This window comes from Diorhabda carinulata, chromosome 12 (genome assembly GCF_026250575.1).
Source record: "Diorhabda carinulata isolate Delta chromosome 12, icDioCari1.1, whole genome shotgun sequence".
In the NCBI taxonomy this organism is placed as follows: Eukaryota; Metazoa; Arthropoda; class Insecta; order Coleoptera; family Chrysomelidae; genus Diorhabda; species Diorhabda carinulata.
This window is the reverse complement of record NC_079471.1, coordinates 8523915-8545686: the sequence shown is the minus strand read 5'-3', so window position 1 is coordinate 8545686 and position 21772 is coordinate 8523915. Positions and strand designations below refer to the sequence as shown.

The window sequence follows — 21772 nt, the reverse complement described above, 5'->3', positions numbered from 1 at the left end:
ATCCCCAAATGTTCGAATGTTGACCAAAAGCGTGCAAGGGTAGAATTGTTCGATCTGTGCTCGATTTGAAAACGATGTAGACTTCTTAAACCGAATTGTTACTATGTATGAGACCTGGATACGTTTCTACGATCCAGAAACAAAGCAACAATCGAAGGAATGGCGACACTCTGGTTCTCCAAGACCTAAGAAGTTTCGTGTCCAAAAATCTGCTGGAAAAGTTCTTGCTCCAGTTTTTTGGGATTGTCATGGAGTAATCATGATTGATTTTTTGGATAAGAGTATAACAATAACTGGAGATTACTATTTGACATTACTGACCTCTCTATGGGAAAAAATTAAAGAGAAAAGTCGCGGAAAGCTCCCCAAAGGTGTTTTGTTTTTGCAAGACAACGCCCCTGCATACAAATTTCATGTTGCCATGCGAAAAATTCGTAATTTATGGTTTGAATTTCTAGAACACCCCCCTTATTCACCAGATTTGGCTCCGTCCGACCACCATCTCTTTCCTCAACCGAACAAAAGTTTAAAAGGTCGTAAATTTTCTTCCAACGAGTAGGTAATGAAAGCTGTGGAGGTCTGGTTTGCAGAGCAGGAAGAAACATTTTTTTTTGAAAGGTCTAGAGACGTTGCTGGTTCGCTGTAATAAATGTATCCAATTAAGAGGAGAATACGTTGAGTAATAAAATATTTTGACATTGAAATTTTGTTTGGTTCTATAGTAGACTAAGAATTTTTCAATACATCCTCGTATTTCAAGAAGTGAAACATAAGAAGATACCTCTGTTGCAATTCATTGTCCTCTTAAGTGAATCAATGATGGCACAAGTAAAGGAAATGTCAAAAGAAAAAAATCGGGTCTACTTTCAAATGCAACAAAACTCATGACGAATATTGGGAACGATTTACCGTTGGAAGGACCAACAAGAAGATGTGGTCGCTGTGCCAAACAAAATAAGGAAACACGAAAAAAAAGTATGTGTGCAATGTGCAAAATTGCACTCTGCAAAAACTGTTTTGCGTTGTATCATACGTATAAAGTTGTATAATAATTATTGAAAAAGGGTGTCATCTAATATATATTTTTTTGTACTAGTAAACAAAACTTTTCACTGTATTTTATATCGTCATTTCATCACCAGTGGGACACATGTCCCTGTTTAAAAACACCGGTGGGACATATATGTCCCACCCTCGAAAATGCCCCTACATTTCAAATTTTTGGGGTAGAATGTTTTTCTACTTTATTTGATACTTTAAAGTCATAATTTACATATAGGAGGGTACATCGAACGCACATTTGCAGGTATAAAGACGCTATCTTCAATCCCTAATCTTCCTAACCTAACCTAACCATACGCAACTTTTTAATTATTTTGAACCTAGTACCAAAAATGCACTCATTCTTAGAAAAAATATTTTTTCTATAAATTTTTGTTCAATATTTTATATAATATTGAACATTTGCTCATTTTGGAAAATCTTGGATGTTGCTGATGGTTTTTCGTTTTGTCTTAATGATAATTATTCAAAAGTTGGTATGTTTGTCCATCTCTAGGACTCACTTCGGCAAATCAAATTTTCTTGTGCGCTCGTCGAACGATCTTTCGGATTCGACACAGATAGTATGTTTTCAAAATGTGCCTGTGCGCTCCTCGCACCCCACCAAGTAAAATCTGGTATTGTAAGGGTTGATGAATTTATTCACAACCACACCGTAAAACTCTTTAATCGAATTAGAAATTTTCACTTGTAAACATTTTTCGAAATATTAAAATAGTTACGTATGAATTTTGGTTCGCGTTTTTGATAATAAAAAGTCCCTTTCACACTAATTAGGTCTTAACTCCCATGATATTTCACAATAAGATAAACATCTTTGTTGTATCGTTCACAAACACCTGTTTCAACAAAATACTTTCACATCTCGATGCCCCTCAAACTGTCCTAATTGTTATTCTTAATGTAAACTATCATGCAAAAACGGCATAACATTAATACCCTATTATACTTACTATTAGTAGGGTACTTGGAAATACAAATAAACTCGGATATATCAAACGAGGTGGATAAAAAGTTGGGGTGAAGTTTTTTTAAGAGTTCATTGAAATAATCTATGTGGAGATTTATATGATTGAGTATGCGATTGAATGAGCACCGGGATCATTTAAATACCTTGATGTATATTTCTTTGTAGAGCAACCTTAGAAAATCATATTCTTTGAAGGGTTTTCATTTGATAACTTATGTTTGTACAGTTAATTGTTTATTAATTACGATAAAATGAATCACCTGAGTATCGGAGGTGTAGATATCGATGGAGTGTGTCAACTTTTATACATAGGTGTCTCATAAGTAATGTCGGTTTTCATATGTGAAAATCCCTACCCTTCAATTTAAACATGTCGTAACTTGTCAAAACTAATCTCTATCCACTTTTCCGCTACTAATGGCAACATTGTATTGAAATTTTATACGAATATGTTTTGGAAGCTGATACATCCAATGAATATATTTTTATGTCTGATTCTCATAGAGGGCGCTAGTTATACGGTTCTTACCAAGTAGTACTTTTTCATACTGTACTGTAAAGTAGATTTTACAGTATCAATTTGAGTCCGTAAAATGACACTATATGGTTTTTTGTACTTTACAGTACTCTTTAATTTTCCCAATCCCAATACAGTATAATTTCACTAATCCGGTACCTCAATAGATCGGCACGTCCAATAATCTGGCACCCTCCGCCCACGCCTCCCTCGCACCTCTACACCTGTGCGTTTCGGTCGCTGCGTCGTCGACTAGCAATCTAACCTCAAAACTTATCACGTTCACGTGCTTACGTACCGTAAGCGGGAGTGACTTTATGACTACGGGGTAATTTGGTGACACTTTCTGACATATAATGTCATGGCTTCCAAATTACATATTGTGAACGCAATTTAACCCTGTCTACAAATATATATATATATATATATATATATATATTCTATGACAACGTGTCAAAGTCTGCATTCACTTGATTGTTTATTATTTTGTGTATGGCTTGTCAAGTGTCAAGCTAGTTTCTGTCACTGAAATTACTGAAGCGTGCAAACTTTGTTGTGTTAAGAAAACATTAAATGCTGTCAGAGCTACAATATGCTTTTTTATGTTAGATTTAGTAGTTAAAACTATAAAAGAATGTGATGTTATGGTTCTGACGTATTTGAAAAGTAATTTTGTCGAACGTTAAAAATCGCAACATCTCGGGGCTTCTTTGTGACACAAGTAACCCTCAAGTGATATACCCGTAGGGTTGCCCCAGATGAGTCCCAAATGACCTTAAATAGTAGGAATTTGCAAAGTATTGAATCTTTTTGACCAAAATTTCGGGAATCTTGAAACGCTGCTTGTCAGTTTGTCACCTTTTGAATTAAGATGTATCATACGATCATACCTTAACAAAGTGGGCAAAAAAGTCCCCATATTCAAAGATAACTTGCCAGGGACTGACTGGGTTAAAAGCTTTATTAAGCGACATCAAACAGTACTGTCACACAGTTTTGCAAAACATATAAAAAATGCGCGTGCTGCCATAGATGCAAATGTGGTTAATGTTTTTTTCGACCACCTGGACAGTGGGCTGAAAAACGTATCTGCTAGTAACATTTGGAACTATGATGAGACAAACCTAGATGACCCAGGATCCAAAAAAGTTATAGTCAGAAGTAATACGAAATTCAACAAAAGCATGTACTTCTATCATGGTTTGCGGCAATGCAGCAGGAGATGTCGCCCCAGCTTATGTTAACTACAAGTCGCCATTGACAAAAAATCCTTTTTAATCTGTACCATGACAAATTGTAACAAATTTTGGAAGTGGCCACAGAAAAAGGATGAAATCTGGTACACAGACGATATGGTGGTGAAGAAAATCAATGAACCCAAATTGGTAACAAAGAGGGGACACTATGACGTTCCAGAATTACATGACGACGTGTCTGATTAAAGTTACTTTGTTACTTTTAAGCATATAATAACATTTTTATCTACTTATCAAACACATCTTTTGTAAGAAATACGTGTTTTTGGAGTTTACTCCTTAAGAATCGATTTGCATATATAAGGGGCCCGGTATGAGAAAAATGAAGGAGTAAAATCTATCGATGAATGACCTCGTTACGTTTTTGGTGCGCATCCTATGATGCGCAACTTTCTAATTTGTCAGTGTCAACATACTTATATTGCTGTCATTGTGTAGTTTTATTATCATTGTGTTCCGCTAAAGTGAACTGAAAGTATTTTCAAATAACTATGGCAGAAAGAGGTGTAGATGATATTGCCGGAACATCTAACAAACACGTGGTTGCACATCTGAAATTGACTATTGTAAAAAGTTTAATGTAAAATATTTCGTCGATTAGTTATAATAAATGTATATGAAATGAATAAATTGAATAAATATATATTTATATATGTATATTATTTTCAGTAATTAACAAATTTACCCTTTTATACAGTATCAATCTTTTTTAAGTTAAATAAACTCTTTTTGCGTCTGGTTAGACTATCGAACTTAAGGAGTAACCCCAGTCGTGCGTCGGAGCTGACAAACACAATTTTTTTTCTTATTTTGGTAGTTTTTTTTTCCAGTGCAACTGGAAACTCTTGTGTTATTGCCCTCTTCTACGATATTGGTAGAATGATTAGGCGGGGTTTTTTTATGACTGGGGTCGTTCTGTATGGAGATATAGGCTAAATAATCACGCGTCACAAAGTTACCCCAAATCTAGTGAAACTTTGTGCCGCATTTTGGACGGCCATAAAAGCAAGAAAATAAGAGTAACCTAACGAGTGTGGAAGTTTGTGGGGGCGAGTGCCGCAAATACACGAGTGAGAAAAGTACTTTTTCCACATGTTGCACCCTATACTTTTCAACAACTGCGCAAATTGAAAGAATAAAAGTAATGGAACTTAATATTCAGTTTTATGATTAGTAAAACCAAAATAATACTAAAGTGTCCTCTTAACTATTAAATAATATTATTTAAAATTGTAGTTGATTGTGAAATTTTTACAATTTTGTATAGTTAAACCCGGAACGTTTCTTTTTATTAAATTTTATATTATGTTAATTTTAGATGTTGAGGGTTGATCGTTCATATACGGTGTATTTCCTGTCTCCATTTCTGTAAAGGGTTCGAGTGGTTATTCAATGGAGTTGACGATTTCATTAGCAACGTTAATTTTATTTTTAATAGACTCTTAGACGTATCCTTCTGCCACGGTACTGGATTGCCATTCTCAATTGCGCTTTAAGGTTAATATGCCCCCTCCATTTACTAAAATTTTTGCCGAAGAACGTCTGAAGCAATGATCTGTGTATAGATGAAAGTTTTCTAATTTTAACAAAATTGCAATTGTCTTAGCTGTCCAGTACATTTTTCGTGTTAGTAATTTAAAAAGAAACGTTTTTCCGGAAAATCAATCGTTCGAAGAGCAGCATATTTTTTAAATATCTCATAAAATTCTACTGTTATATTGAACGTTCTTGGCCTTTTTGTTTTTGTGTTATCTAATTTCACAAGTAAAGCTGAATTGAAATCCTCGAAATTATCGATTCGTAACTTCTACAACTCCTTTCTACGACATGCCCCTGCCACGCTAATAGAATTTTTAATGATTATTTCATTCTTTTTATCTACTGAAAAACCCCCTAATTGGAAAAATCTATGTTAATTTGAGGGAGAAATGAAATTAAATTCTAAAAATAGTTCTTTTTAAATAAATTTACCTTTATTAGTAAATATTCCTCTTCTGCAGCTTCCTTTAAAAATCTCTGCAATTGGTCTGGTGTCAATATGTGTGATTTTTTGGGGACGTGATTGTCGGACTTTCTTTTTAAAATTGAACGTAAGTTCTGATAGATACGTGGATATAATCAATGTTATTTTTTATACTGCTAGTACTTCGCAACATTGAATATTGTGACCAAAGTGTAGACGCCTTTAAAGTCTTCAAAGTATACCAAAAGTACAGTTTCCGAAAAAGATTTTATATTTGTATTTCTTCTCCATTCTATAAATTTCTCTTATGCTAATTAATATTTTTCATTCTTGGAATTTCCGGCAACAAATTACTTTTGCTACTTTTTTCGATATCTCTGGCGGAGTATTATCAAAATCGTCACTACTGTCAGTATCCATATTATTTATTTTAATTTGGAATAATTATGTTCTACTAAAATAATATTTAATGGAAATTGCGAATTTTATCAAACCACGAATGAAAACTACCTTAAGAATTTAAAAAACTTCTATAATCTGGCAGTTGTTTCAACTATTTAAAGTTTAAGTCAACTAAGTTATCGTCGATTTTTATTGATTCTCCATATAAATGCATGTGGTGTGGACAAACTGCCGTGAGCAATAATGTGGTTTTGAAATTAAGTTAGTTATGATAAATACGTCACTTTTCATAGCAGTTGTAGAAAAACAAATACATCTTCTTGAAGTACTTGGAGGATACTTAAAGAGCAAGCTATACATCCTTCTCATTATAGACAAGTCCAAGAGCTCTTACCAGTCAATCGAGTTTTATCAAGAGTCCCTCCCTTTTCGGTGTAAAATTAAATGATTTTTAAGTTCACTTGAAATTTTGCTTAATAAATCTGATAATGAAAAAGTTATGTTCAATACTACTTGGTACTAACCGTATAACTAGCGCCCTCTATGAGAATCAGACATAAAAACAAGTTCATTGGATATATCAGCTTCCAAAACATATTAGTATGTGTATATTTTGGCAACGTCGCGTGTGCTGTTATAATACAGTTTTTATTTATTAGTTAAGTATAAATAAAACATTTTTCTATATATAAGAATAAAGTGAATAAACCTTTTATAGGTTAAGTTATTATATTAGTATATAATCATGTTAAAAATTAAAATTGTAATAAACTTAATTACTATAAAATATTAAAATAAGTTAAATTAGAATCACACTTTACATTAACATGTTCCTGGCAACAAAGATAATTACATCTCACAGGATCGTCAAAACGATTAACACTTTCAAACAATTTTTGTTGTAGTTTATTCCAATTTCTTGGCATCATAAAAACTGTATCAATTGTTTAAGTCGTGCTATTTTTATATTCTGACACAAAACAGGATTCATATACAATTTTTCAGATTAATCAAAGTTTAATAATAACCGAGAAAATAACTGTCATATTTACTTTGTATCATATGTGCAATGTTTATTTTATACCTTACTGAAATATTTAAACTACCTACAAAATTTTTTATATTTTCAATAATTATTTTTTCTATAAATATTGATCAAAGAATTAAATAAAAAAATTATAATAAAAATTGTATATAAACTATGCAAAACTGTTTTTTTCTCTCAAACCATGCAAGTACCCTATTGTTAACTCAGGTACCGAAGTTCAGAATATAGCAGAGACGGTAAAAGATGCGGCAAATAAATCCGCCACTGCTAGGAATGCACTAGTAAATTAATCTTGGAACTCTACTGGATTATTCCACAGAAAATAAATTATATATCCTGATATGACACATTTGGATAAATCAATGCCATAACTTGATATGTTGTACATGATTTTGATGTTCTTTTCAAGTATAATGTTGATATTTATTTTCATTACAGAAAATTGCTGGGTGTGCTTCCTACAAGTATATGTCCTATATGCGCTGACAGTCCATGCTATCATGCATCCCCATTATTACAAAACCAATATAATGTACCTCGAACCAATAGTCTGCAGTACGAAGACGAAATAAATATTCAAAATGATCCACAATAAAAATCTGATAAATTAACTGTACAGATTGTGTAAATAGAAAAAACTTATGTAAATAATACTTCTATTGTATTATAATGTAGTACATTATTCATTTACAAAAATTAAAAAATGTATTTGTTCGTATTAATTATAATATTTGTAATTTATTTGTCTTTTTTTTTTCATTTTATTACCATTCATTTTTTCGATAGAAATATTCTATTAAAAATAGTTTTTTTCGCTATCAGTATGAAGGATAGAGACAAGGAGAACCACGAAGTATAGATACAAGGAGTCCTAACGTTATGTCCAAAAAACGGTAGATGCTCTTCTGAACTGTCCAGCATAATCCCACCTAGAATGGTATTTACAAGACCTACTCGGCAGGCAGACGTAGCTCATGAACACCGAGAGTTCGCCTGCAGTCGCCCAGAACGTCAATCTATCGGGACTCCTTTCTTTGGAGAAGTACAAGCGTGTGGAAACAGTTACTAAGGAATGTCTTCACTGCACACTTCCACCTACAGTAACAGAGTTTACCCTCTTGTGTATGCTTTTACATAAGAAAGCCTGTTCTCTTCCACTTTTTTATTATACGTTTCATGTGACAATAATATCTATGCAAATAAAATATAAAGTCTCAATAACATTTCTAATATGGTACTTCAGACTTCAATTACTAGTCATAGCATCCATTATTATAAATTAATGTATCTAGATATATATACATGTAATGTTTTTCTCATTTATTTAGACTCTTTCCATTCGGGGTGAATTTATAAACACTGTCTCTCACATTCTTAATATATTTACACACTAAACAATACACTTAACTAACTATGATGTATTCAAATTTTTTATAAACTGAACTAACTCTAATAAACAAACTCGTTTATATATCCAAAACGAAGTTCTCAAAGATTCTAGAAAATAAAGAAACAAAACAAATAAATAAAAAGACTACTAGCAATGTAAACAAATCGCCTGCTATGTATGGTATCTGTACCTCCTGAAACTTGTGCACCCAGTAGCATCTATAACCTGGATCTATTATTGAGTATATAATAATGTAAAAAATATACTGTAAAGCATCTGGGTAAATTTAAAAGGAAACCCCAAATATTATTTACGTTCTGAACAACTTTTCACACTTTGGTATAATGCAAGTTGTTGAAATTTTCAATAATGAACTAGGATATTACATTTTTTAATTTGGCATACTTCAATTATACGCAAACACCAAGATAAAAGCACCATTCCTCAATACACAAGATTAAAACATGTTATCATCTTCAATATACAGTCTAAGTAAATTGGATAAATAATTATCTAAATACCTATTCTTATTATTCATTTATTTAACAACAGTAACATTAACAGTTTCAGTTTTGATTTTTACACCCTGACATTTCATCAAATGTTTTTCCAAATATTTTTTATATATGAACACCTTACCACATTTGAAACAATTTACACAACCTGTTCTATGAACATGCATATGATTTTTTAAATTATTAGAAGTGAAAAATTCTTGATGACATACTCTACATTCATAGACTCTTTCTTTTGAATGTTTTTTAATCATGTGTTGATTCCAATTGAATTTTTCGCTAAAAGACTTTCCGCATTGTTTGCAAACAAACTTTTTGGGAGAGTGTATCCTTTTTTTATGCTAAAAAATAAAATTATTTTGAGATCATAATATGAAGTAGAGTCGATACATTTAGATGCCTATCAAGATTTCATTAATAAATGAAATAGTATATTGTGCAGGCCCTGAAGACTATTGACTCCATGTCCAAGCTAGAGTGGATGTCTAATAAAATTCTAAAAGCACTAGCTAACAAAGTAACCTTATTGTACAATAAGAAGCAAACAACCTTACTAACAAGGAGGCAACGACTTAACTTTTTGTACTAGAGTCCTACTGTGACCTGAGATGTCACATCAACAACGATTAGATAGATTCATCACTGCATGAACACTCTAGGCTTAAGAAAAACCAAAAGATTTTAACCATATCATCTAAGAAGCCTTGTGGCTAAAAACTTGAAGACTAAAAGTAAATGAAAATAAATGAAATGAAACCTGTCCATCTGTAATATTAAACGGGCATCTTCTGCAACAAAAAGAAAGTGCAAAATAACTTAGAATTCATCTGAAGCAGTGACTAACCTAGAGCACACACTTACTAACCAAGAGAAAAAAAGTTGGTTCTAAAACTCAGCAAACTGTACTGGTTAATGGATCGAAAATCCCAACTAACAATCGACCACAAGCTGCTAATATACAAAGTCACACTAAAACCCATCTGAAGTTATGGTATTCAACTATGGGGCATGCATCCAACTCAAGTATAGCAATTCTAGAGAGATTTCAATTGAAAGTACTCAGAATTATTATAAATGCTCCTTGGTATATAACCAACAGCATTATCGCTCCTCCTCCAAATTAAGTCAGTTAAAGAATAAATATCTCTCATTCAAACACATTGGCTCAACATCTAATGAGACCTCCCACACAGCGAAAGGTTATTGCTACTAGGTAATTCTCCAACAAGACAGTTTATATTGCTTTAAACCATTTACTCATTGTAAAATTTTACAGATTGCAAATATTAAAAAAGGAAAAAAATCTAAGAAGTCTCAGGAACTTTTCAAATGTCCAAAAACGACATTAAACAGTTTTTTACAAGTCACTGATCCGTCAAATACCACCTAAAGTTGATATGCCTGACAGAGAACAAGAACAGCATATTCTGCGAACAATCCATAGAGATAGCAGAGCGAATATTCAGCCCTTTTCAGCAAAAGGCTCAGGTACCTAGTGCTAACACCTTGCAGAGTAGTACAAAAAAAGCCATCGTGGAAGGAATCTACATACTTTGGAGGCAGAACAATGATATGTAGTGTAATGCACAGAATATTTTTTTAGGTACATGCACAGAGTACCTAGAAAACCATAATGATTCCTTAAATAATCGAATCCATGTCCATTCACTACTTAATGTTTTACTTTGGTGAATAAACTTTCAGCCCTAGTTTATAGGAAAGTAGACCTGGACAAAATAAATTGAATAAAAATATTGACAGAACAAGGATTCACATGGGAAGAGGTAGAACAAAAGCAAACGACATAAATGGATGGTGAGAATTGGATGGAAGTCTTTGTCAGTTAGATTATGAGCATTTTTGAAGTGGCAAAATAAAAAACCAAAGTGTAATTCTAATATATTCCCAGCTTTCAAATACTTATATATTTATCGTCTAGGACTGAAATTATGGTCAATAAGTACAATATAAAAATATTTATAAATGTATAACAATAATAAAAAATTACTTACATCAATTAATTAAGAATTGCGGTGTGATAAATTTTGTTAATCTTTTAAAAAATAGATAGTGGTATGCTTTGGGTAGGGCTGAATAGTTTTTGGCTGAGGGTAAATGTTGCATAAAAAATTTTAGAAGCTGAATAAAAGAAGAGATCGACTTTCCATGTATCCCACAAAAAAGAACACTTTCCAATCTACTGTTTCATTGGTTTTTCAGCTAACCAGAACAGTAAAAAGTAGAATGAATCATGAATGCAGTGTGATGAGGTATTCCAAAATGAATGAAGATTATTTTGATCATGTGATCAGTTAATTAATATATAATCAGTTTGCTTCAGTCAAACTTTGGGTTTGAATAGAAAAATTCAAGGGGAACTTGTTTCAATTTATAATTAATACCGACCATAAGTGAAGATAGAGATGAAGCGAAAGGAGTAACTCAAGTTGTTTGAGACTGTAGAAGATATAATGAACGGAATATAATTTGAACGGATATGCAAGGTTACTAAAAGCTCTTTATAAATTAAAATATTCACCTGTTTTAAGCTGAACTTGGATTTAAATAATTTTCCACAAATTTCACAATTACATTTTTCATTTGAATGTTTCCTAGATACATGTACACTCAAAATAGTTTTAGATTTTGTAGCAAAATTGCACATTTTACACTTGAACGGTCGAATTTGAAGATGAGTTGCAAGATGACGATTCATAGAGGCTTGACAACTGTTTTGTTTACCACACATATGACAGATATATCCTTTAAGACCAGCGTGTCGAGCTTTAAAGTGATTTTCTAAAGCAGCTCGTGATGAATGTCTCGAGCCACATGTGCTACATCTAAAAAAAATAAGTAATAAGCTTTGAAATGTATTAATTTAAACATGGCAACATTAATTTTTATAATTTAAACATGACAACATTAATATTTATAATTTTAACCTATTTAGTAGCTGGTTCAACTTTCTTAAATGTTACCTATTCTTTCCATCAAAGTGTGACAAAGAATACCTACATTTATTATAAATATATAAGTGATTTAGGTTAAATCTTAATATTAACAGTTGAAATATTTACAATTATAAATACATAATTTCAATAAAACATAAAATATAATGAATTTTAATTCAATTACACAATATATGGCTTACTTAAAAATATCTGTATGTTTTATCATATGGGCATCCAAACTTTTGGGCAAAACTTCAGTCCGACAAATAACACAAGAGACTTTGTGATTATTTTCATGCTGAACAATTTCACTCCTACTTGAAAATACCTGAAACGAAAACATATTAAATAATAATTTGTTCTGTATTAAACTTCTGTTTTTCTGTTTGGTCTTTTATATAAGGAGATATTAGATACAACAAAAGACAAAATATCTCCATAATATTAAAAGAAATTAAATTTTGCATACAAAAAGATTTTTTACATTTTATAATATTAAATATCTTTTTGTCATTGCCTCAATTATTGCAAATTACAGATTTTACCTTGTTACATTTGGAACAATGAAATACAAATTGTCCGTTATGAGTTTCTTGATGGTCTTGATAATTGAAAAAATCATCAAATTTCTCTGAACAAATTTCACATGTATATAACTGATTTTCTTTTATACATTGGAAAACATTCTTCTGCAATTGAAATAGAAATATTGTTCAAGTTATTTGGATTTCTCTTTGATCCTTTAATAGAAAAATGAACAAATTGAAAAAAAATAGAAAGTATATGTGTATTGACAGCGTACTGGCAGTCTTCAAGGAGTCTAAGAGATAGCTCGTATAAGTCTAGGAGTGTATATTTTGAAATCTTAATCGACTATAAATTATATCCCAAAAAGGCTCTATTGGATTGAGGTCAAAGCTATTAGATGACCGGATTTCAATTCCTTTAAGGTAGTTTTAAATGATTCTTGTAATATAACGCGAACATTACCATTTTCTTCTACAAAAGAAGGGAAAATTAAAAAAGATGATTCCAATATGTAAACAATAAACCTGTGAGCATTGAAACGACCTCTTTTGTCATCATGCCAATGTGCCATTATACACACTATACTGGTCGAAAAAAAACGACTATATTTTTTTACGATACTCAGAAAATATTATTCATATTGGAGTTACTTAAATGCATTAAAAATGAATTTATATAGATAAGCAATCGTTAAAAAGTGAAATAATAGTTGATATATTATGATTTTATGAAAAAAAAGTTTGGTGGTCCAACAAAAAAAAGTTTTCTCAACATTTAAATCATAAATTTTTCCAACAAGTGGAAAAAATCATGTGTAACGTGAAGAAAACGATAAATTACTTCATAGAGTACTGAATATCCTTTGAAAATAAATATTTTGAACCATAAAAATATTGATATTTCTAGTAGTTATAAAAATACAAAATTGAAAAAATTAATCAATGTTTAAGGTTACGATTACATTACTTGTTTTACATTAATTTACTAATAGAGCTTTTCTCGGTCAAATTTTTCAGATTGATATTTGAAGAGTTTTGAGTAAAACATGCTATTACTGTTGAAAAATTAATAGTTGTATGATATACCTCTTAATATTATTATCAAGGACTAAAACTTTCACTATAATTTGTTTTATCATCAAGAATGATATTTTCACAGTAGCGTTAAGAAAATAGTCGTTTTTTTTTGGCCCAGTCATACACACACCTTGGGTATATATCAACACCAAATAGGTATAAATTGAACTCACTTGAGAGCATTATATTTGAGCATTGGTAGAATTTTCATTCCAATTGATCTGTAGCTGTCGTAGGTTTAACAATTCAGATACAAACTATCTAAATCAACTTCTTTTTAATTCCCTAGAAATCGACTATTGTGCTGCATAGATTCTTTATGTTAAGTTTACTTATGTAAAGTTTTGTCCAACATAATAATTGAAGTACACTCTTTTGGGATAAGATTATGAATTTGATGAACATTATGTATCACTTAAAATGTTCATCATCTTAAAAAATTTATTCTATTTCAAGTAGAAATCTAAGCCAGAAAAAAACCTTAAGTTCCTTCAACAAAACTTTGAGTCAAATAACAAAGTATAACTTAACTTTGCTGAGTATAGTTACAATTTTTTTTAATTATTTAATTGCACCAACAACAAGCCAGAATAATTTGTAATAAATCACAGTTGCATGAAAGGTACTTTGTGACATAATACATAATGCATAGCAGACTTACCAAGGATAAAATGACAATAATCATGTTAGCCAAATATATGGGTATACAGTGTAAATTTTTGTACGAAAATGAAACTGGAAAAGATTAGAAACAACAAAATGAAATCCAAGACTACACAAGAAAATAGTCAATAAGAAATGAATACAACTAAATTTCAGGGAACATAAGAGTAACTATGACAGAAATATGCTACCTACTCAATATGATTATGTAAAATACATAGATCTACACATGGACATAAGAAAAGCCAATATTTTAATTGTAAAAAAAAGAAACAGCAAATTTAGCAAGTATCAGCAAACTTCTATAGATTGAATAAATGGTGTCCTAATCACATCTTCAAATAACAAAAAGGTTCCCATCATGAGTTATTTATAAGATTAATGAACAATCACATAAATCAAACACAATCTAAAAGTAAAAAGTTTTCGAGGAGGATTTAATGAATACTTGTCAATAGACCTTAATTTCAATAGAATTCTTTAGCAAATGAATACAAACAAGTCCAAATAATAAAAATACATTAACCATTAGATTCTAGAATAATTTATAAATTGATTTCAGCTGTATGTATAAAAAAATTAGAAATTGTAATCCCAAATGTAAACACATTTAAGAAATATTAAACTTGCTCATAATAAAGTATTAAAAGCTAGTACACAGAATTGGAAAATATATTTCAAAAAAATAAAGATTTTTAAAATGTACCAAGTTTTAATAGAAATTATACTCACCTCTTTAATTTCACGTGTTTCTGAAATTGATTCATCATGATCAACCACCTCTTGAGATATTTTATTATTAATGCCATTTTTTGAATTTTTTATTTCTTCTGTATAATTGATATCATTGTTGCTAAAATAGACATGTTTCTATATAATTACAAGATTAAGAAATTAAATTACCTATTTGATAAATCCGAACTGCTTGAAACATTTGTGGTACTGTTATATAGACTACTTAAAACTATTTCTGATTTGTAAACAGTCTCAAAAAAATCATCGATTTTCTCAATAAAAAGTAAACAACCATCACATATCACTAAAGGAATATTTGAAGATATCTGCAAAAAAATATATATTTATGTTTCAAATTATATTAATATTACTCTTATTGACAATCACGGAACATGCCTTTATACCAATTTTTGTTATTTTATTTCGGAGGTAATCACTGGAAACATTTGGTAATTGATTATTCAAATCGCATAAACAAAAACGACATTTATTCATATTTATAAACAAAAATTAATTTCCTAACCATTATAACCAAAAAAAGTCTTCGTTTTTTCTATCGTATAGATGATGGATAATTTACTCAGTTTAACATTTACGAGTAATACAGATGACCAATACTTCGACAGTTCACAACAGTGTTCTGATCAAATTACTGCTATCTAGGGGAGGGAAGGGTTGTAAGCCTTTTCGGACTTTCTGTGTATCTACTTTTTATTACAGTTGCAGTGAAAAACAATTTTTTTTTAATTTCAAATTTACAACAGTAAATAAAAAAATACTTATTAAAAAAAAAGGAAATACGTTTTTGAATGGCAAAAATCGGAGCAGAATTTAATTATTTTAATTTTTTGTTAAATTTACAATTATGCCTAGTAATATCCTCAAAATGCTCCGATTTTCGTCATTCAAAAACGTATTTCCTTGTTTTTTCAATCAGTATTTAATATTTACTGTTGTAATAATTTGAAATTGTTGATAAAAAAATTGTTTTTCACTACAACAGTAATAAAAAGTAGGTACACAGAAAGTCCGAAAAGGGTCGAGCGTCGGGGGCGATCGGGGTTCACCAGCGCAGGTAGCTGACACAAATTTAACATAGAGTTTAAATGGCAGCATGGTGTTTCCTATGTTCGGTTTCCTCAAAATCTTACATATATAAACACATAAAGAATTAGGATCTTCATTCGATATCATTTATGACCATTACTTATCTTCTAAAATGTTTCAAACCTTTATTTCATATTGTAAAACATGATATTGTCACCACTTCACCAACAAATAACACAAATTATCACTTTAGTCAGTCAAATTATAAAAAAACAAATAAACACAGCAACATTATTTGGCAATAAGCAATTATTATGAATCAACAAGCAGAACCAACACTGTCAATGGAGAACCATGATTTTCTTAGTCATATAATGTTCAAAACCTCTTAAGTTCTACTTCATTATATCATGTTGCCATATGAAACTTCTTTGGTTGCATTATCAGTTTCCTCTTCAACTTTTATAGCAAAATGTCTTTAAAACCAAATAAGAAAATTTGTTTTTTCACCCGTTAATTGTTGTAGCAAAGGTTTTGGTAATTATTTCTTGGTTACATAGCTTTCGAATTACCTGAATCTATATAAATTGTTAAATTTGTTAAGGCCGTATTTTCTATATTTGTATTTATTTAAATTAAGCATTTTACAAGATCTTCATTATCACATCAATTTACTTTTATGTAATGAAATTTTTTGAGAAGTATATTAAATAAAAAATAAGAATATTTGGAAATATATAATAACATATAAATAATTTATTGTACATGTATAATTTTCCTTCCAAAAAATTTTTAGAAAAAATAAAAGACCAGCAAACATTGACAACTTTCATTTGTATCAAAATATTCTATTTTTGGTCAAAGATAAAAAAGAATGGAATTCAACATATTTATAAAATTAACTTTTCAATACTCTTTTAATATCATATTAAATTAGCAATAACTTTTGATAAGATCCATAATACTCTTCAAGGAATGTTCACTATCTTCTAAATTATTATTGGTGACTTGAATATCCCAATTTTGAAAATTATCTAGATCACACTCTGATTCAGCATCATCTACACCTGAAAATTACTAAAATAATAACCCAAAAACTGAATTAGAGGACTCAAAATAAAAGAGAAATAGAAGAAAACAGGAAAACGTTTAAAAATTAGTGATAGATATAGATAGAACAAAAAGGAAATAAAAGGAGAAAACAAAGTACATACATAAACAGGGGGGTAAATCTAAAAACAATAATTTATGATTATACTAATAGAAATTGAAGAACAATGTAATAAAGGAAACTAAAATAGCATATTCTAAAAAACAGTAACGGAAATAAAAGGTAGTAAAAATATTTTAAATTCACAAACATAACCTAAAAAACAAAAGAACGTTTCTACTTTACTACAAATACCAAAAAAAGTACATATTTTAGCATTACCAATAAGCCACAAAGAATTATAAATAATAATAATAACAAACAATAATTAGTAAGAAAGGAAAAAGTAGAAGGGGGAACTTATAACAAAGAAGTTCTTGACACTCATTCAGAAAAGCATGGGAGGAGAGAACAATACCAAATGAGCTGGAGATAAACAATCATTCCAATTAGAAGATGGGGATTACCTAGTAATTTGCTTGGAAATAAGTCGGTACTAAATTAAGTATAGGAAAGCCTAAAGAAATAGAAACATATTTAGATCGAAAAGCACTTCTAAAGAGCAAATAATAAAATCACAAAAACAATAAACATTTTCTATAATTAAGTAAACTTAGAATCAAATGAGCTGCACATAAAAATGAGATAAAATAAGGTGTCGAGTACACAAATAAAGTGTGTGAACATAGTCGAAATATATTTTTGTTATAATGTAATGTCTATACTAATAGGAGTATTTAATGTGTTTTATTAGTAGACAAAAACAAAATAAAGTATTTTTTATGTAGCACAATCTAAATTGATTCACCCAGCAAAAAAATCAATGTCGTCAATTTTTTCAAACTTCGGGATACCATTCTATATTCAATTTGAAGAAATATAGCATCTTCATTTTTCCAAAAAACGTTTTTGAACCTTGTTGTGCCAAGTGGAAGTCTACATTGTGAATATGCTATTTAAGTATTTCAAGTGGTACACTCATATCAAACGGCCGCCAAATTGACCTACCGGGACCAATTTTTTTTAAATGCGCGTTATTTAGTCTACCTTCAGCTGATATTCTCAGAATTAACATTGAATCAAAAATTTCTCGGGAAATCCGAGAAAACTGAAAAATGATGTTTTTTTCGAAAACCCCTCCCTTAATTAGCGCAAATGTTGTATATGTTTTTCAGGAACCCCTGACTTACATTTTTGCCAAACGGTACTTAACCAAAATGCACTGTTCGGAAAATACTACCCTGCAAAGAAAATATCGGTTTTGACCTAATTTAGAAACATTTTTAGTGGCACTCTGCTTATCCGACAAATAAAAATCGTCAGACGCTACTCATTTACAAATCCCCGGAAAAATCCAATTTCATTTCCAAAGCTTGTAACAATTTATATATATATATATATATATATATGTATATATATATATATATATGTATATATATATATATATATATATATATATATATATATATATATATATAGAATATATATATAGAATTAATAGAAAGAGATATTAGAGTGATATATGTTTTCCATGTGCAACATTGATAATTTCCCAATTATATGAGAAAACACTCTGTTTAGAAGTTAGACTTCCAAATAAATACATTCTGCTACTCAACAAAAACAAATTTTATTTCATGTGGAATACAAGTTTACAGTTCCATGGTTACAAACAGAATGAAATGAAAAAATGGATAATAATAATAAGTAATAAGTTTTTTTGTTGTTAAAAACTGACACAGATATTTTTATATAAGATGTGCAATATCAACTCCACATAACTCGCATCCATTTCATTTCCACGAGCATTTTTTGTGATATCCATTTAAATCATATGTTTAATAAAAATTATAAAAATGTGAATGAGTAACTTGTTAAGCTATATACCAAAATCTCCCCAGACTCTGAGAGGATTGTTGTGAAATATGTGGTGAGAGTATCAAATCACATGGTGGTTGGTTTAAAAATAGAAACAAACCCTTAAGTACATTGGAATGGTAGTAAATAGGAAGTAATAGCAATTGTAATACAATAATTAAGAATGATTACAGGAAAACCAGTGAGCCAAATGAAGAAAGAACAGCAATTCAAATGGTGTGGTGGTAGACCGAAGAGGCTTGTTAAATATAGTTTATAAAAACTAAAAAACACGTTTTTAAAGTACATCAAACTAAAAATTTAAAACAATAATAAATGAAAAATACTAGTATTATTGTGAAAAAAGCGTTGGGCGCTCGATGTACGAGAAATAGGGAAAAAACGCCACATGCTTTTTTCATAATAATACTAGTAATTTTCATTCATTGTTTTAAACTTATTTTTAAAAAAAATTTTCTCAATTATTTAGTTTGATTTGCTTTAAAAGCGTGTTTTTAATTGATATTTATTATATTTATTTACCACTTTTTAGTTCGATTTATTATCAAAAATAAAATTGTTCTTCAAATTCTAGTCATTAGTATTGTAAATCTCCAAAAGAGGCTGCATGGATGTAAAATTCTTCTGGGACAATATAAAAAAATCTAAGTTGTTAAATTCTAAAATACAGGGGACAGACAGTTGTAAAATTTGTTTCAATGAAATAAAGAGAAAATTTGCAATGATAATTTGTAGACAAAAATTTGCGGAAAAAAAATTTTTACAGAGTGAACAGGATTTGAACCTTCGACTGGCTAATCCGGAGTTTGGCGCTTTAGTCCGCTCAGCTAACGAAAGCAATTAAGACAGTGGGATATATTAACAGTAATAAGCCAGAAATGAGAGTTACAAACAAACAAGCTGCTTAGAAATGCAAATTATCTCAAACTGAAAGTGCAAAAAGAGATAGATCAAGAAAATTGATAGAAATATAATTCATTGAAAGATGAAATTATTTATAAAAGTATAAACTTCATTCTTAGATTATTGACAATGGTTGTATTATAAAGATACACACTTACTTACCAATTGTAAACATGAACCCTCTGCTTTGTCTAACTTCAATATCAGCTGAAATTCGAACAGTTTTAATTAAATTACCATAATTTTCAATAAACCAATTTATATCAGTCTTTCTTCTAATATCACAAACTATCCATATGGGAACAATGGGAGCTAAAATTATTGTAAATTTCTTTCTTAAGTTGGTGCAAATTACTATTACTTGCCATTATCACATGCTGCTTTACAAAAAAAACCAGGATCTTTACTTCTAACTTCTTCACCCCATTTTATCATATTGTATCTATAAATTTCCTTATAAGGTCCATCACTCAAAAGTTCTCTTAAATCTAAATTGTGATTCTTTGCAAAAATTCTTTTTAAAGGCTCTGATAATCGAAGAAGTGAACATCTTTCGTTTCCTAATCTGAAAGATTATGGTGTATCTGACATCCAAAATTAGGTTAGATATAAATAAACTTACAAAGAATTTATTTTTTCACCAAGAAAATCTTTTCCGGATTTTCTTTTTCCACTAAATAACAAAATTATTTTTGGATTTCCCATGATAGTAAAAGTAAGTAGGAATGTGAAATTCAATATAAATTTAAATAAATAAATTTCTAAATAGCGAACCGTATTTTTCTTGTATGTTATACAAAAGCATGTACAAAACGCTTATTGCTACGATTTTCTGATCTAGTTACTTAATTTAATATAAACAAAAACTATATAAGGTTCATCATGTGAAAAGTGTTTTTTATAAAAATCTTTAAAAATTCAGATAAACTTGTTTTCCTAAGAACGAAACCTTTGTGGGACCGTGTATATAATCTTTGGTGAGACTTTCTAAATAAATCAGTACTAATGACAAATGTATAACCTATATATTTTCATATACACCTATATCTTCTTTTCTATTAAAACGATGTACTAGTTTGTCTTGGGTAATAGCATTGATCACACCTGAGGCTTGTTGGGCTAAAATGAACAAGAATGGTTATTTGTCTATAATATGCTCTTACACCGCCTTTTTTATTTATATACTTAATTCTTGCTATTTATATTAATATGCCTGCATGGCTGATAATACAAAATTTGGCATGGATTAAAATTATAATAATTATGTACTAAATTAATAATCATATATAATATACAATTTTAAATTATTCTGAGAAATAATAAAAACCTTAGGTGCTAATAAGCTATATATTGGCACAAATTCTAGTGTTAATTTTGGTTCACTGTAATCATAGACATAGTAATTCTAGACTGTTGTATATACACTTTTCTTGTCTAAAGGTCGAAGGTAGAGCTATCTTTGTTTCACTGTGTGGTGTTTGGTGAAACGAGATAAGGGAGTAAAGAAAAACGCTTGACAGAGAGCGCCACGTCGGCCATATTGTCGTGGTGGGCAAGCAAAAATTTTATTTCATGTGTATATAGAGAATTGATTGTTTCGAATGCTTTTTCGAAATGTATATCTTTGGCCAAAAAATGAGAATAAAACACCATTATAACCATAATTTTTATGTAAATAACCCATTATTTGTCCTACAAGACAATATAGCAGCTGG

At 30.0% G+C, this 21772-nt stretch overlaps 3 protein-coding genes across 5 annotated transcripts in view; 1 reads left to right on the top strand and 2 right to left on the bottom strand.

Moving 5' to 3' along the window:
* LOC130900273 (homeobox protein rough-like) overlaps positions 1-7813 on the top strand; it is a 34460-nt gene extending 26647 nt beyond the window's left edge. The window contains exon 3 of the mRNA XM_057810781.1: positions 7657-7813. Within this exon, the coding sequence (XP_057666764.1) occupies positions 7657-7813 (157 nt within the window). The remainder of the gene's footprint in view (positions 1-7656) is intronic.
* A 1317-nt stretch (positions 7814-9130) lies between these two features.
* LOC130899961 (zinc finger protein OZF-like) lies at positions 9131-15697 on the bottom strand. Of its 3 annotated transcripts, none has more exons than XM_057810183.1 (7): positions 15603-15697; positions 15248-15405; positions 15077-15197; positions 12623-12766; positions 12278-12405; positions 11663-11966; positions 9131-9464 (listed from the first exon to the last, which is right to left on the bottom strand). In XM_057810183.1, the coding sequence occupies exons 1-7, from the start codon at positions 15603-15605 to the stop codon at positions 9147-9149; spliced, it is 1176 nt and encodes a 391-aa protein (XP_057666166.1). In that variant the 5' UTR covers positions 15606-15697; the 3' UTR covers positions 9131-9146. The 3 variants fall into 3 exon arrangements, with proteins under 3 accessions (XP_057666166.1, XP_057666165.1, XP_057666167.1); XM_057810182.1 differs by having other exon boundaries at positions 15476-15679; XM_057810184.1 differs by lacking the exon at positions 12623-12766 and having other exon boundaries at positions 15476-15603.
* Positions 15698-16850: 1153 nt separating this feature from the next.
* On the bottom strand, positions 16851-21083 carry LOC130899962 (phosphomevalonate kinase). The gene is made up of 4 exons (XM_057810185.1): positions 20680-21083; positions 20423-20622; positions 20220-20369; positions 16851-17193 (listed from the first exon to the last, which is right to left on the bottom strand). Exons 1-4 carry the CDS (start codon positions 20760-20762, stop codon positions 17060-17062), a joined length of 567 nt encoding a protein of 188 aa, XP_057666168.1. The 5' UTR covers positions 20763-21083; the 3' UTR covers positions 16851-17059.
* Positions 21084-21772: the final 689 nt, after the last annotated feature.

What these genes read in the sequence shown, in the direction of transcription:
- LOC130899961 (XM_057810182.1), bottom strand. Translation starts at nt 15,574, where the DNA reads ATGAATAAATGTCGTTTTTGTTTATGCGATTTGAATAATCAATTACCA. An exon ending in TAACAAAAATTGGTATAAAG is followed by an intron (nt 15,406 to 15,475) that starts GCATGTTCCGTG and finishes ATTTTTTTGCAG; the next exon opens with ATATCTTCAAATATTCCTTT. An exon ending in AGTTCGGATTTATCAAATAG is followed by an intron (nt 15,198 to 15,247) that starts GTAATTTAATTT and finishes TGTCTATTTTAG; the next exon opens with CAACAATGATATCAATTATA.
- LOC130899962 (XM_057810185.1), bottom strand. Translation starts at nt 20,762, where the DNA reads ATGGGAAATCCAAAAATAATTTTGTTATTTAGTGGAAAAAGAAAATCC. An exon ending in GGTGAAAAAATAAATTCTTT is followed by an intron (nt 20,623 to 20,679) that starts GTAAGTTTATTT and finishes ATAATCTTTCAG; the next exon opens with ATTAGGAAACGAAAGATGTT. An exon ending in AGGGTTCATGTTTACAATTG is followed by an intron (nt 17,194 to 20,219) that starts GTAAGTAAGTGT and finishes AGTAATTTTCAG; the next exon opens with GTGTAGATGATGCTGAATCA.